This window comes from Parambassis ranga, chromosome 17, assembly GCF_900634625.1.
Source record: "Parambassis ranga chromosome 17, fParRan2.1, whole genome shotgun sequence".
NCBI classification, from domain to species: domain Eukaryota; kingdom Metazoa; phylum Chordata; class Actinopteri; family Ambassidae; genus Parambassis; species Parambassis ranga.
Window position 1 is genome coordinate 13,646,577 of NC_041037.1, and position 14,603 is coordinate 13,661,179.

Below are 14,603 nucleotides of genomic sequence, written 5' to 3' on the forward strand. Positions count from 1 at the left end.
CTGACAGTAGATTTGGCGTCACAAAACCCCAATGTGGCAACGCAAAAATGAAACCGAACAAGGGAAATAACCTCACAGAGTTTCATCTCGTCAGAAGACATTCAGATGAGTAGGTGGATCTCGGTTACGAAGATGATAGCGAGTATGGCAGGATGTTGGCATATATATTTCTCAGCCAACAACTCTATGACCACATCCATCCCACCGACAGGGTTTCTAGTCAAGTCTCCTGGGGCATTTCTAGAATCTGAGTCAATCTAAAAATTCCCTCAGTGCATTTCTTTTTCTGAACTGTCACTGTACGTCACCTCGATTGCCCAATGTGGAAATTAAAGTTCCTCTGAATTCCTTTTTCTTGTCAGAACATGTAACACTAGCAACATTCAGTTCAGTCTTTCACATGGCAGCAAACGAGGAAACCATGGAGTTCATAAATCATGTTACACTGGTTTAACAATGTGTCTGATTTGTCAGCCAAATAAAAAAAAAAGTAAGACAGCCCACCAGCAGTTTAAGAGAAGCTCCACACCCCATCACTGCACAGCTGCTTTAATTAAAAGGTGCATGAAAATGATTAGTGTGTGTGTGGTTATTATGACTGCTAAATCTGATCACAAATTACATGGGTGTGGAACAGTATAACATTTTCGTTTATTGGCATTTATTCTATTATCCGTTTCCCACTGTCAAAGAGAAATATAATTTATAGCCTACAGTACAAAATATCTCAGTTTTCTTGAATAAGACTGTGGAGAACAATGCCGCTATAACAACCATTAAACACAGCAGAGTTTCAGTAAGGCCACACTACAGTAGGATCGTTTCCTGTACATGGTCTTGAAGGACCCAGACTAATTGACATCCCATCTCCCTCCACCTAATGAAGCTTTTAGTGCCAGCATAAATCAATACATATCATTATGTGCTAGAGAATGTAACAAGGAGAGGTGTGTATAGATGCCTTACTTATGTCTAACACAGGCACGTTGCACAGTTTATAACAACCTAAAGCTACAGGTTTTGGTGAGATAACCATCATCAATTACACTCGGAGAGTGGCAGACGTGCATGGTGACAGGCTTATCAATTCTTTTGTCTTTTTACATGGACGTCACCTCCTGCTTGTCTTACAGCCGACACACACTCCACACTCCAAGTGGACCGGTGCACTCAGAAGTGCCAGGTCATGATCAAGTTACTATTGCTTTTGTTAGGCTCCAACATGGCCATTAATCAGTTATGAAGTGACATGTCTAACAACCACCTGGAGTTCAAGGAGGTGGGAGAGAGTGCAGTGATTCAAAAAGCCAGGAGCCGTCCGTCTCTACCTCACAAGCTGCACGCCCTCTGGCTGAGACAAGCAGCAGAAGCTCAGAAACGTGACGCACATAAAAGCATGTTAACAGAAACACTGAATGCATCTCAGCACTTTGATCTGCTGTTTCTGCAAGTGTGATTGTGGGAGAGAAAGCAAATTATACAAGGTTCTTTTTCTTAGCCCAAACTTTACTCAAACAGTTGATGTTTACAAAGAGTGAACAGATTTAATCCTGCCTTGGAGGCAGAAACAGAACAAATCAAATAAACAACAGCAGCCATGAAAAGGGCATAGCTAAAAGGTGTCTGCACACCTCATCCTACTGAGAGGCCGGGGGGGGGGGGGGGGATCTCTACACTAAGCAGGTACATGGAACTATCATGTTTTTTAGGGAATAAACTATGATCTGACAATCTCTAAAGCTAGAATTTTTTGAAACACACACAAAAAAATAAAAAGCAGACAATGGTAAATATACTCTGAAAGTAGGCAAAACTAGTGACTTTGCTTTAACTTGAATCAAATCTCACCTTCTGATCCCTGCAACAGAAAAGCAAGCCTAATTTGTTTTACATTGAAAACCTTTCAATATAATAAATATAAATACATCTGAGGTTTTCTTCAGACTGTGAAAGAAACATGACAAAAATAGCTTTGCTCTTAAACTTAAATAAAGTGTAATAATAACATTACTTACAATAGTTATAATAAGCCCAAAATTTGCTTGGCCCTTGGAAATGTAAGGCGTGGGGCTTATAAAACATGTCCAGACACCCTGTCTTCACAGTAGATGACACACCTCGGTACAGGTGAACAACATACATACTCCGCAACCACACAACGCAACACAAAGTGAAAAGATTAAAAAAAAAAAAAAAAAAAAAAAAAAAAAAAAAACAGCATCAAGTGACGTTAAGATATTTCAGTTCTAGGGTTGCCACATCTCAGTTCATTAAACTGTCAAGGAACATGGCTGCTGTAAATAGTGTGGAGTTAAAACTAAATGTGAAGAAAAACAGATGTCCGCAACATTTCTTCCTGTCAAATTATTGGAATAAATTGTTATGAAAATAATAATTAGTCTGCAAATCAGGAGTAAGAGATCATTTTAGAAGAACATCAGTAGAAAACTGCCCACTGTTATGTACAACTGGCTAAATGTGATGGGAGGAAAAAAAGAAAGCTTGCCCCAGCCTTTGTGTGTTTAATAATTCATTGATGGCTTCTTCCTGAGAACAAAAACAATGAAATGGAGGAAGAAACACATCTACAGAGGATAATGGGAAATGAATATAATTCAATGCACACAAAAAAGACATTTAAAGTCCCAGCCGTAGTTTATAAATATGGAGCCTGAGAGGCCTTGGAAGAACAGGAGAGGGGAGGGTGGTCGTTCCTATTAGCAGAAGCCGGAAACAAATAACAAAATAACAACTAAAGACCTGGAGCTCCCTGCATTAAGCCAAAGGAGTAGAAATCAGGAGACAGCAATGGACGTCACTCCATGATGGTTCAGTAGATGACGGGCTCGATGTAGTCCTCTCTGTAACGAGAGTTGATGACTCGTTGCCTTTTGGAGTTCTGTTCGACGTCGTTCTTTGTGAAGAGCTTGAAGCGCATATCTGACGCCACAGACTGAGGACCAAAAAAACAACCAAAAATTATTCAAGAATAAAGCACTTTATGTCTTTTTTATCCCAAGTGGTACTCACATGCTCAATAAATATTAGTACTCTGGTTGCATACTCTGCAATAACCCTGCCATATTTCTGCACTCTTGCATATTTGGACTTAAAACCTATGACGTTGTGCCCTATGTTCTGTCATTATTAGTCTTACTGCAGATCACCCTCATGTAGCACAACAACTGGTAATAGGTTTCTGAAGAAGGTTACCATTCGTGACTTGACTCGTTTTGGCAGATCTTCATCTAGACAGTAGATGTCTTCTCGCTTGACAGTGATTTGTGATCCATTTTCAAACTCCACCTGGATGCACATACACAAATGAGCATGTTAATCTGATCTACATATAAATGCTTTAAAAAGTTACTATTTTAATACCGTATGCGGGTTATCACATTATAAACATAAAAAGGCTTAACTGATGAAAAAGAATCTTTTTAATGCATCACATTTAACCTTTTAATCAGAGCCCACCATGGATCCAGAATGAAAACATAGCTCAGCTTCTTGTGGACCAAGATCGGAGACAGATAAGAAGAGGTTTACCATGTACATAGGGATAGAGTGCGACGCCACAAACTTGGCTCCATATAACAGTCCATCTGTCCATCGCACTTGAACAGCATCACCTTCAGAAGGTGGACCGTAGCGGATGCAGTCACGGTTCTGGCAACAGATCGGTGCAATTCACATCAGGTTTTTGTTTAGATAAACATACTTCACTTATTCATAAGTTACCTTACAGTTTACAGTTAAGAGTTTTAATGTATCAGTGACCAAATACAATGTTTTAATATCCATTTCATTAACCTCAATGTCTTCAGGGAAGAGATTGTCGCTGTAAGACCCATCGTCGAACACAACCTCGAAAAATGTAGCTGTAGTCCGCTCTATCACATCGCTGTGGTAGTAACGGCCGTTTTTGTATTTACAGATGACCTTCTGGCCTGCTGCTAACTCTCGCATGGAATCCTTGTTGCGCTAAGGAAGAGAAACGTTACAAGTTCAAAAGCTTATCACTCCACAGCAGTAACTGACATATGACAAGATATGAAAGTGGTTATAGTGCAATAAACAGCACAGGACTATAAAGATAACTTAGGAAACATAAGTACTTTATAATTACAACTATGGTGATCACAACAATATTTGTAAATAATGATTGCCCAGGAAATTGTTCTATGTAATGCATGATACTATTCAGATTTTACTGTTACAGCTCAGAACCTTGGCCTGATGATCATCCTTCAACAGCAAGTTTATTGTTGAACCAGAATTCTGTCATTGTATTTCTTTTGACAAGACCAAGCAGATGTGTGTCTCCCCCAGGGAGCTTGTTTGGGCCTGAGGGACCTTCTCTCATTTTTACAATGAGGAACTGATAAAGTCCACAGCCTGTTAAATAGATAATGTGTGGGCACAACAAGAAGGAAAAAAAATGGGAGGAGCTCTTAAAGAGTGTTTTTGTCATTTGTTTTTGTATTGCTTAACTTAAAATAAACAGGCTTCTTTTTTGCAGCAATTAAATCCAAGCTAAGCAGTGGGATCAGAACCAAAAGCAACAAGTGAGCCTGTCTGTCTGTTAACCCCAACCTAGGTTTACCTGAGGTATGACAGGTGCTTTGTGTCTGTGGCAGGTGATGTAGACTATGAATGGCCAGTCATCCGGATGCATGAGGATACCAGCTGCCTGAGCGCAGGTGGGGTGAAACGCTGTGGAACAACGCCCATGGGAGCACTGGACACAGCATCCCTTCACCTCCCTCTTCATCCGTTTCCTGCAGTATGCACATTTCTACCGAATGAACAAGACACAAATGTAGACGGGCAATGAGGGTCAGGAGTTTGAGGCAGCAGGTTAAAAGAAAGGATATACAGAGGAAGGAAAGCAGGATGAAGGAAACATGCCAAGAGGGAAAGAAGATTAAAAAAAAACCTAAAAGGGAGTAAAAAATAGGCAGACTCAGACTGGAAGATAGATATATAGACGGAAATTGCACAACCTTCCTTTGATAACTAAACGAAGTCCTGACATCATGTGTCTACTTTTAGTACATTTAGAAGCAGAGCCTTTGAGACTGGAGCTGTAACAATGGAGACAAGGCCAACTATTCTGACCAATGTCTGCATTCTTTTAAACTTGCTGGTTGTGACACTGAAGGAGACTGTACAGTTAGCCTTTCACATCATTTTAACTGAAACCTTTCAGTAGGTTTAATTAAAAATAAACAATAAATTGCTGTCACACATCGTCACATTTTTGTTGTGCACTGCCGCTGCTGTGTCTATATTTAAGAACATACATCGACCAAAATGAGAAGTGAAACCTCAGCGACAAGAGTTTCACTATGACGACACATGAATCCTCAGTAAAAACCCACTAAAGAATACCTTCAGCATGCACTCATAGGAACTCATTTTGTATCTGGATCAAAGGTACTTGGGAAAAGTGGAAAAACAAATCTGACTCATTGCGTTATAAATAATTTGGTATGTATCACGATGACAACGACAAATGCAAACCAAAACAGGCAAAAACAGACAATGACAGCAGGTCTTACCAGTTTGAACCGTGACAGTGGGATGGCAGAGAGGTCAATGGGGCTGCGCTCAGTGATGTTGACAAAGTGAGCTTCCAGCACAGTGATGGCACACTGTACATGAACCCACCTGCGTGAAAAGTAAACATGAAGTGCATTCTGAACAAACAGTGTGATGTTTCTAGAAATGTGTTTCTAGAAATGTCAGAACCTGTATTCAGCAACATGGATTAAACAACAAAGCATTGTGTCTAATGCCATCTACTGCTGGGAATTATGTCATTGTGTAAACATGTTTTCTGCCAATAAATCACTCAATTTTAAGAAATTATTTATTTAGCTGGGAAAGTATGTGTAGCAAGCAAAAAAAGGTTTCTACTTCTTTGAAAACATTTTATCTGCAGTATTGCCCTCTGGTAGGATTACTGCATGTACGTAAACTAAAAGGTTCAGTCATTAACTTCCTTCTCTACAGCGACAGCAACACTGTGTTGTAGTAGTGGTACTACTCACTTGCCATTGTTGGCTCTCTGTAGAGCTCCACCTCTCAAGGAACACAGACAACAGTCCTGGAGAAGGGGGAAAATACACTTTTTAAAAGAAAAAATACCCTGTGTCATGAGACTCTTAATCTTATTACATGTTTTTCTAGTGTGCTAACTTTGAAGTGGACTGCTAGTGGCCCGAAAGTCTTTGGGAAAGAAAAACTTCAGGCCACATTCCCAGGATGTTTAAGTGACATCAATTGTTCTAAGCAGGCAAGAACGCCGAGTGCAAAGGAAGTTGAAAGATACATTTTACAAACAAAAGGTGGGAAAAACAAGATCCGTGAACAATAACAGATAAAGGAAGGCACAGTTTCACTATCTTTAAACAAAGGAAGTGTGGAACACAAAGAGCCAAGTTTATTTAAATGTGACCAAATGCTCTGATCATGCAGTTCTAGTAAACATGCACAGGGTGGTAAAGCTGGATTTAATGACAATGTTTATATAGTGCTTTGAAGCAAATAAGAATATTTTACTGATGGACAGATAGTAGTTTTTAAATCATCAACAACAGTAGGCTTGCTGCTGGCCTGTGTGGTTGTTTCTTAGCCTTGCTTTGATCAGTTGCTTCATTTTTTTTTTCCCACAATATGTTTTTCACCCCCATTTTCTCCCTGTGCTTCCTATTGATGATCATCTGCTAACAATGATGCTCATCACTAATTAGGTGACATGGTACACAGTAAAACATCTCTTTGTATTTGTGGTTTCATTCATCATTGGTGTGATTGGTGATTTATAAGATTTTACTTTATTTACTTTGAAAACTGCTACAAGGTGTCCGAGTGCAATTAACAAACCTCGGTTATGGCATCAGCTTCACAGCGGGCACACAGCCAGTCATCTAGCTCCATGTCATCCCCAGACACACCATAGCAACCTGAGCAGGCAGAGAGAACAGCAGATCACTTCTCACAAATTTTATTTCAACGCTTGGTTCTTTGTATTGTTTTTAATCAAACCTGCTGTGATTTAATAGGCATTATTTTGAAGCTTAGTTAGCAGAAATTTAGCTTGCAGATACTGTAAACAGTTAAACTTCTTGACTTAAAGTGGAACTTTATCCAAACTCCAAATCTGGTCAACGCCCAATCAAAATACTAGTAACAAAATAAGTAAATAAAATAACTTATTTTATATTATTCAGCAAAGAATAGTTTGAATGACCAAAATCTGAGTAGTGCAACAATGAGGAAGCATTTATTATATCAGAAATTGGCATATATATTTAGAATAATACCTAATGCACTTAAAATAGTGAACATCAACAAGAGAAGCTTCATGAACTATCAAAACTATTAATTGTAGTGCAAATGCTTGGGTTATATAATCAATAAAATGCAAAAACAATAAATTAAAAAAAAATATGCAGGTCACATGATTGACTCTCAGAGCATGGCCTGCCCAAGCTCGATAATAGAGGGGGAAAATTTCGGCTTTGGTCGGGCGAATCTAATCTTCTTATCTAGTACTAACACAGTTAGTCTCCTAATATATAGCAGAGCAATGCATAACTTACTTGTATGTACACGGACGCAGCACTGAGCACAGCTGACCAGCCGGCTGGTGCCATCCGCTTCTACATTAGGGTTAGATAGCTGTCCCTCCCCGCTATCGTTTGCCTTGCTGGGATGGGTGTTGAAGCACATTTCAGGAATAAGTGGTTTAGACCACTGACGGCCACCGGGGCGGCTCACCAACATCACATTGGGATGGTCACTACTGGACTCCGTCTTCAGGAAAAACAACAGAGAGAAGTTTGTTATGTTAGTTCAGATACTCAATCCCAACAATCTCTGCCAGTCTCAGAGCTGGTTGTTCAGTCTTAAATAAATAAATTCAGCAGAGCTGAAAAAAACATTCCAATAATAATAATTTTGGGGCCATTTTCTCCTGATAAGCATACAATACAAAGGTTTATCAAAGGCCAGAAGAGATAACTTTGTGCATAGCAAACTGATATAAAAGAGGAAAAGGGAAAATACATAACAACAGGACATGCTTTTGGCTCTACCTGATGGTAAGTGTAGAAGAGGAGGCAGATGGAGCAGTATGGGGCCTGTTGACCCATGTTTTTGTTGTACTCCCTCTCTGCCTGTGGGTTGCACGGCCGACACTGCCACAGTTGGGTTAGTGGTTTTGCCCACTCTTCCTTTTCCTCTTGTTCAACCTCCATATCTGCATACAGATCTGAAGACAACAAAATATAACCAAAAAGGGCAGGCACAATACACTACTAAATTATACACCAGACCTTAACAGCTACGCACCATCATCACTTTGCACCTCTCTAATTAGAGGATGATGGCGAGGCAGCCTACACAGCTGGCTTTCTTGTTCCTTCTTCACCACAGACTTGCAGTATGATTGCTCTTCTGACACCTGCTGGAGAAAGACAAGTAAGACAAGAAACTTCAAAACAAGAATTATATACACCTGTATCTGCTGCAATGCACACATCATTTGTTCTGAAGTTTCCCCATAGTGAGTATTACTGGGAGTTCTGTACTGGTATGCATATATTCCAAATAAAACAATCAGGTTGGACCACGCTTTTGAGAATTTGGCCATAAGTAGCAGTTACTTACATGATAACTGTGAGGAATCACCTTCATCTCATGCTGCACTAGCTCCCTGACAGGGATGGCGTCTTGGAGGATCACAATGCCATTATCCGCAAGGGGACTTTGGTTCCTCTGTAGTTAAACAGCATGAATAGCATTGAACTTTCATGGCAGATTATGTCAGTTAAAAGTGTATTCTGCCATCATAAAGATCATCGGGAGTTGTTGTGTTAGTAGGACTAGTAATAGATGGCGAGTTTACAGAGATTAGTATGCAAACATCATGCAAGGAAATGCACCAGTACAGAGCTACCAAATAGTCTTACGTTTGAGTTTATTACCCAAAAGCTTAGTATAGAGTCAGGATAGCACGTGTGGCAGCAAATTTATTTATGCGTGTCTACTACTATATCATTACTATTAGTATCTAACTATCTATTACTATCTATTGACAATAGGCATTAATTTGATTAAATTTCAGTTAGGGAGAAGGTTAAAAAAAACCCAGTCGGACATTCACTAGCCAAAGACTCAGCCAAAGTTGAAAAAAGAAAAATGGCACTCTCTACTGTTACATTTAAATATAACATGCCAACAATCAACCTGATCCCCTATTAGAATTATTGTGCTGCTGTTAGGATTTTAAAACTGATGAGCCATACCTGTGCTTTGTTTTGTCATGTTACAGCTGATCAATCACAATGAAATATAATATAATGAAATATTTACTATGTTTGCAAATCTTTTCCAGCACACTGGTGCTTTTAAGATAAATCTACCTTGTATCTGATGAGCTCACATGCAGTTAGTTCACTAAGAGATCAGGGTTAGTTAGAGAAAACCTTCTTTCTGAAAAGGTCCAAACTCCAAGAAGCAATAACATGGCTGAAAACTACTTTGAGATGTGAATGCATGCACAGTACCATAAGCAGTAACCTATGCTGAAACATGCACCTATCACTGTACACAGACAACCTCAGTCTATTAGAGAACTCTAAAAAATAGAAATGCTGACCTTCCGCTTGCGGTGCTTGGGAGTCTCCAACTTCTCTTTGCCCAAGTCTTGGGGCTGTTGTTCCGTCAGCAGAGGAACAGACTTAGTGAGCTCAACTGCTGGTTGTTCAACTTCAGCCTGTTCTTCAATAGACATTGGCAATTCGGTTTTGTCCTCCTCTTCATCCTGCACCAGGGGATTCTCTGCTCCCGATTCACTCTGTGTTACTTTGGTAAGAATAGTTTCATACTCTGACTGTGTCTCATTTCGCTCACAGCTCAGTTCTTGGGATGAAGACTGACCCTGTGTGTGTGACGTCTTGTGTTGAAGATGTCGGGGTTGATGCTCTCTGGCGTAGCTGTGCACCTGCAGCTGGGTGTGGGGCTGCTGCTGTTTTTCTAGGGTGTAGCTGTGAACATAAAGAGTGTCTTTTGGGCTCAGAGTCCTGTGGAAGAGAAGGCTGGCCACACCCATTTTGCGGGCAGGTTGAGCTGTGGGTTCTGTCCACACAGGAGTTACTGGAACCGATAGATGTCCATTTCTGGCCTTCGTCTGAGAGGAGATAGCAGGTGCTCTAGTCTTGGTATAATGAGGAGTGCGACCTCCATCAATGCTACTTTGGGTCAAACTCCTGTGAATTGGACCCATTAAAGTCGGCTTGGTTGGTGTGACAACCAACTTTGGTGGGCCTGCATATTAAAGAAGAGAAGGAAAATTAATTTATTATATAGCTACTTTACCGAAAACCAGTAAAATGATGCTAGGATAAACACCTTTATTTTTTCTGCAATCTTGTGAAGTCATTCGTGGAGGTATAAGACTTAGCCTGGGGCGTTTTCCATATCGTTGTGCCTCTTCATCATCTTCATCTTTGGGAACAACCTCCTTAGGTACCTCCAGACACACACGGTGTCGCTTGGTCTCTATCCTCCGTTTAGTGCTGAGAGGAAAGAGGAAACAGTGGACTGTAATCATGACATGTTAAAGTAGAGATTTAACAAGTCACCATGTTATAGTTTTACAAATATATTTACAGATCTATTTAAATAAACACTGGCTTTCCTCCATCAAGCCCTTCTTCTGAAAAATAATACTTTAACCAGGGGATATGATTTAAACAATAATTTAAAAATATTTAAACAAAATAACCCTACCTGGCTAATTTTATTGGTTTTAGAGGAGGAAAGGTTTGAACTGAGCAGCCGTATGAAGCAAGCCTTTTACCATATCCCAGTGCAACCTGATCATTTTTAATAAACATACTATGAGCAGTAATCTGTTTTGCTTGGAGTAGTAAGGACCACTTACAACCATTAGGTCCTTAATTAAACAATAAGCAGTCCTTAGCACATTCTATAATAAGGATTTAAGCGTTTGCAACTCCTCCTTTATAAAATAAATAAAGTCTGATTTACATTTCTTACACGTGCAGCACTATATTACAAATTCTTGTTTGTCTGCACAGAAAAAAGAAACACCTAAAAACAGGTGAGTGTCTTACTTGTCTGCAGTAATAATATATATATATATATATATATATATATATATATATATATATATATATATATATATATATATATATATATATACATATGTATATATATGTATATATATATAAAAACAGTACCTCTTGTGGTCTCCATCCTCCCCGCAGCTCTCAATAGAACTGCTGTTGTTGCTGCTGCTGATGTCATTAAAGGATTCTCCCAGGAACTCCTTAGCTTCTGGGGTAGGCCTTGAATGGTCTATGGGCATCACATCTCGCCCCTCCAGCCACTTTTTATAACGGTCTGGCTGGTATTTCCTCACGAATACATCCATGGAAATCTTCACCATGTCTTTACGACATGAGCACTAAAACGAAAGAAAGGGATCACTGTGGATTAAATAATGGCTGATATGGTAGCAATGTTAAATGTTGACTGATGACAACAGGGTCATTAGTGGCACTTACCAAAACTGCTTGCTTGCCATACTCAATCCATCGCTCTGTGGCAAAATTGGTGGATTCTGCACAGTTGAAACCATGGTTGAAACCGGCATGATATGCATAGGGGAACGTGACCATGAACTCCCCAGCCTCCTGAGTAATCTTAAAGGTACAAAAAAAAAAACAATTAGCAACTGCAGTTCATACATTTAGCATGTTTTCTGTGGATTTAACACTCTTCCATACCTTTTCAAATGGAATGCCGTATTTCTTCAGCATCGATGGAGAGATAAGAGTCATCTTGTGTCTTAAAAAGGCCTCACAATTTTGAGCACTTCCAGGAAAGAACCCTTGAAGAAGAGAGATGAGTTGCTGCATACGTTAACATGACTATGTATTAATCCCATATCTACAGAGGATTTTTCAACAGTCTCTTACCTTTAGCCAGACGCTCCAGTCTTTTCCCATGTTCTGGTGGAATACAGTACCTGCAGTCAAATAAGCAAAAATTATTACTTTGTACTAACGCATCTACTTCAGATCAACTCAGCCTGCCTTATTACAATTTTTAAAGTTTTAAACAGCAGTGGTAACCCATGCAAATATGTACAGCATTTGAGAATATGCGACTGTTTGCTTAGTATGCAAATGAGCAAGAAAGTTAATTTGAAAGTGTGTTCACCATGATTTAGGCTCTCCAAAGTGTAGATAATTGATGCTGTAAAGGTCCATGTCCTCAGTATGCCATGCAAAAGTGGTCTTCCACATGCCAAAATACAAATACGGCGTATTAACACCCTCAATGGTGATGCCACTGTCACGTTCCACAGTGTCCAAAATAGTGTCCAGGTGGCAAATGTTCCACTCTTTGACATCCTGCCAAAAACAAGCAAACAATTCAAGATCAAAAGATTAGGCTGTGGTCATAAACAACAACAAAGTCAAAACCACCATAACTGGAGATGTTATCAGCATCCCATGTGCACCAGGTGCACAGAGAACAACTTAAAAACAACTCACTGGATCATATAGGGTTCCATTAACATCTGCCCCATATATGGGAGGGTTAAATGTCACGTTCTTCCAGTACTTTCTTTCCAGTTCCTCGAAGTCATCATAATGTGGACTGCAAAACCTAAAAGGTATTAAGAGTAATTTAGCAGCATAAACATTAAGTTTCAATATGAAAAGGTTATGAAGCAGTTAACAGTATTTAAACGGAACACTTCTCACTTGTCACTGTTGGCAATCTTACGGAACTCTCTGACTGTCATGGACTTTTTCTGAATGTTGTACTGTGTGAAAAGGCCCGACTGGCCTGTCACCACCTGCTGAATTGGTGCAGGTATTACCAAGTCATCTATGTCATCATAAGACCTTCTAGGCTTCCATTCCTTTGGTGGGACAATCTTAAAGGAAGACAGTGTCCAGTTAGTTAATGCATTGTTCACAATAAAAGATTCTTCACCAGCAAAGCTTAGAAAATGTGTGCAGTCATACACAACAGTTAGCTTGTAGTTTTACATTAGCTCTAATAAAATAAATAAATATGATGTTGTAAACATTATAGAGACCTGTGCAATTACTTACTTTAGCCAGGCCTGCTTTGTGAGCTCCCTGGGATTCCATATAAGCAATGTAGCGGCTGAAGTTCTTGAATTCCTCAGCAGACGGGTAAAACGTCATAATCCCTTTGGAACCATAGTTTTGGGTAATCATTTCTGACGCCATCCCAAAACTATATGGTAGCTTCTGCATATATAAATAAGAAACTGTAATTTTACAATGTGATAAAAAAAATATGTGGAATATCACACCAAACACAGAGTATGCACCCCCAGACCAACAACAACAACTAGCAAATAATAACAATAATAAATCAAAAAAGAATCCATAATAACATGACTGTCTAGTAACGTGTGTGGAATGGCTGCAGTATTATTTCCATGTGCAGAAGGAACTAAATAATAAAGAAGAAAAGAATTTACGCGCAACACTGATGGTCTACTTGTAACCTTTGCAAATCAGACCACTCCTACAACTATCTCATTATCATATCGAAAGAGTAGAGCGTTTACCATAACTTAGGCATCAATACTGAACACTATAAAACGTTATTGTAGGTTAGACATATATACGGCGTTGAACAAGCTAGCCTAAACAGTGCTGAGAGACCCTGATCGGCTCACGATTGGCTAACCCCGTGTCTCTTTAATTCGCCTCCACGGTTAAAGCTCAGTCTGCTAACATTAGCACCTCTGCTAACTTGCTAAAGAAACGTGAGCTAATTCGGGAAACCGCTATGGAACGGCACATAACATTAGCACTAGCTAGCTTGATAGCATAGCGGTGTTCTACCTATCCCTTAGCTATCGGCACACTTGTGACAGTGCAAACTAACATAAACATCTAAAAGTGACCTTTGATACTAAACCAAACACCCAAAGTATAAAAATGAGCGCCAGTAAGACAGGGAACACTACTAACCTAACGTTAACACGGCGAGGGGAACAGACTACTGTCTGTCTTACATATTACACCATAGCTACGTTGTATCAAATCCAGCCCATTTGAACGGTGTGCTATTAGCAAACTTCGACAAAGCTAGCTCTGTCATCATCATCATCATCATCAAACAAATTTTACTGAATAAAAGTAAAATTACAGAGCGCTTATCCCTCACAGTGTCGTGTGGCGACTTAAAGTTTTAAGTAATACATGGAGTGAAACTACCACTCGCCAAGTCAATAACATCTTTATCAGGAAATAGACTGTACCCTGTAGCAACTAGACGCACAGCAGCTCAGGCTAATACAGCCATCAGATTAGCATTGTGAGTTAAGAAGTTAACACTGTGTGAAGAAGCTCCCCTGACATGCAGATACTTACCACCTGCTCTTGGTTTACTCGGAAGCTGTATCTAGCAACACCTCGTAATCAACAGAACCAGCGATTGGAGACATAACAGGGAAAAGACAGCTTGCTAACTAAGCCCCCGTGAGTGCATCACTGTCCTCCATTACC

The 14,603-nt window shown here is 39.7% G+C and overlaps 1 protein-coding gene across 4 annotated transcripts; it reads right to left on the reverse strand.

Moving 5' to 3' along the window:
* Positions 1 to 1,485: 1,485 nt before the first annotated feature.
* On the reverse strand, positions 1,486 to 14,603 carry kdm4ab (lysine (K)-specific demethylase 4A, genome duplicate b). 4 transcript variants are annotated; one of them, XM_028428509.1, is made up of 23 exons: positions 14,469 to 14,603; positions 13,170 to 13,331; positions 12,813 to 12,988; positions 12,600 to 12,714; positions 12,262 to 12,455; positions 12,018 to 12,067; positions 11,826 to 11,929; positions 11,604 to 11,741; positions 11,277 to 11,503; positions 10,423 to 10,589; positions 9,671 to 10,338; positions 8,680 to 8,787; positions 8,362 to 8,473; positions 8,106 to 8,281; positions 7,611 to 7,824; positions 6,892 to 6,971; positions 6,057 to 6,112; positions 5,565 to 5,673; positions 4,607 to 4,798; positions 3,814 to 3,984; positions 3,550 to 3,669; positions 3,214 to 3,306; positions 1,486 to 2,953 (listed from the first exon to the last, which is right to left on the reverse strand). In XM_028428509.1, exons 2-23 carry the CDS (start codon positions 13,308 to 13,310, stop codon positions 2,831 to 2,833), a joined length of 3,534 nt encoding a protein of 1,177 aa, XP_028284310.1. In that variant the 5' UTR covers positions 13,311 to 13,331; positions 14,469 to 14,603; the 3' UTR covers positions 1,486 to 2,830. The 4 variants fall into 4 exon arrangements, with proteins under 4 accessions (XP_028284310.1, XP_028284309.1, XP_028284312.1 ...); XM_028428508.1 differs by having other exon boundaries at positions 8,362 to 8,476; XM_028428511.1 differs by lacking the exon at positions 8,680 to 8,787.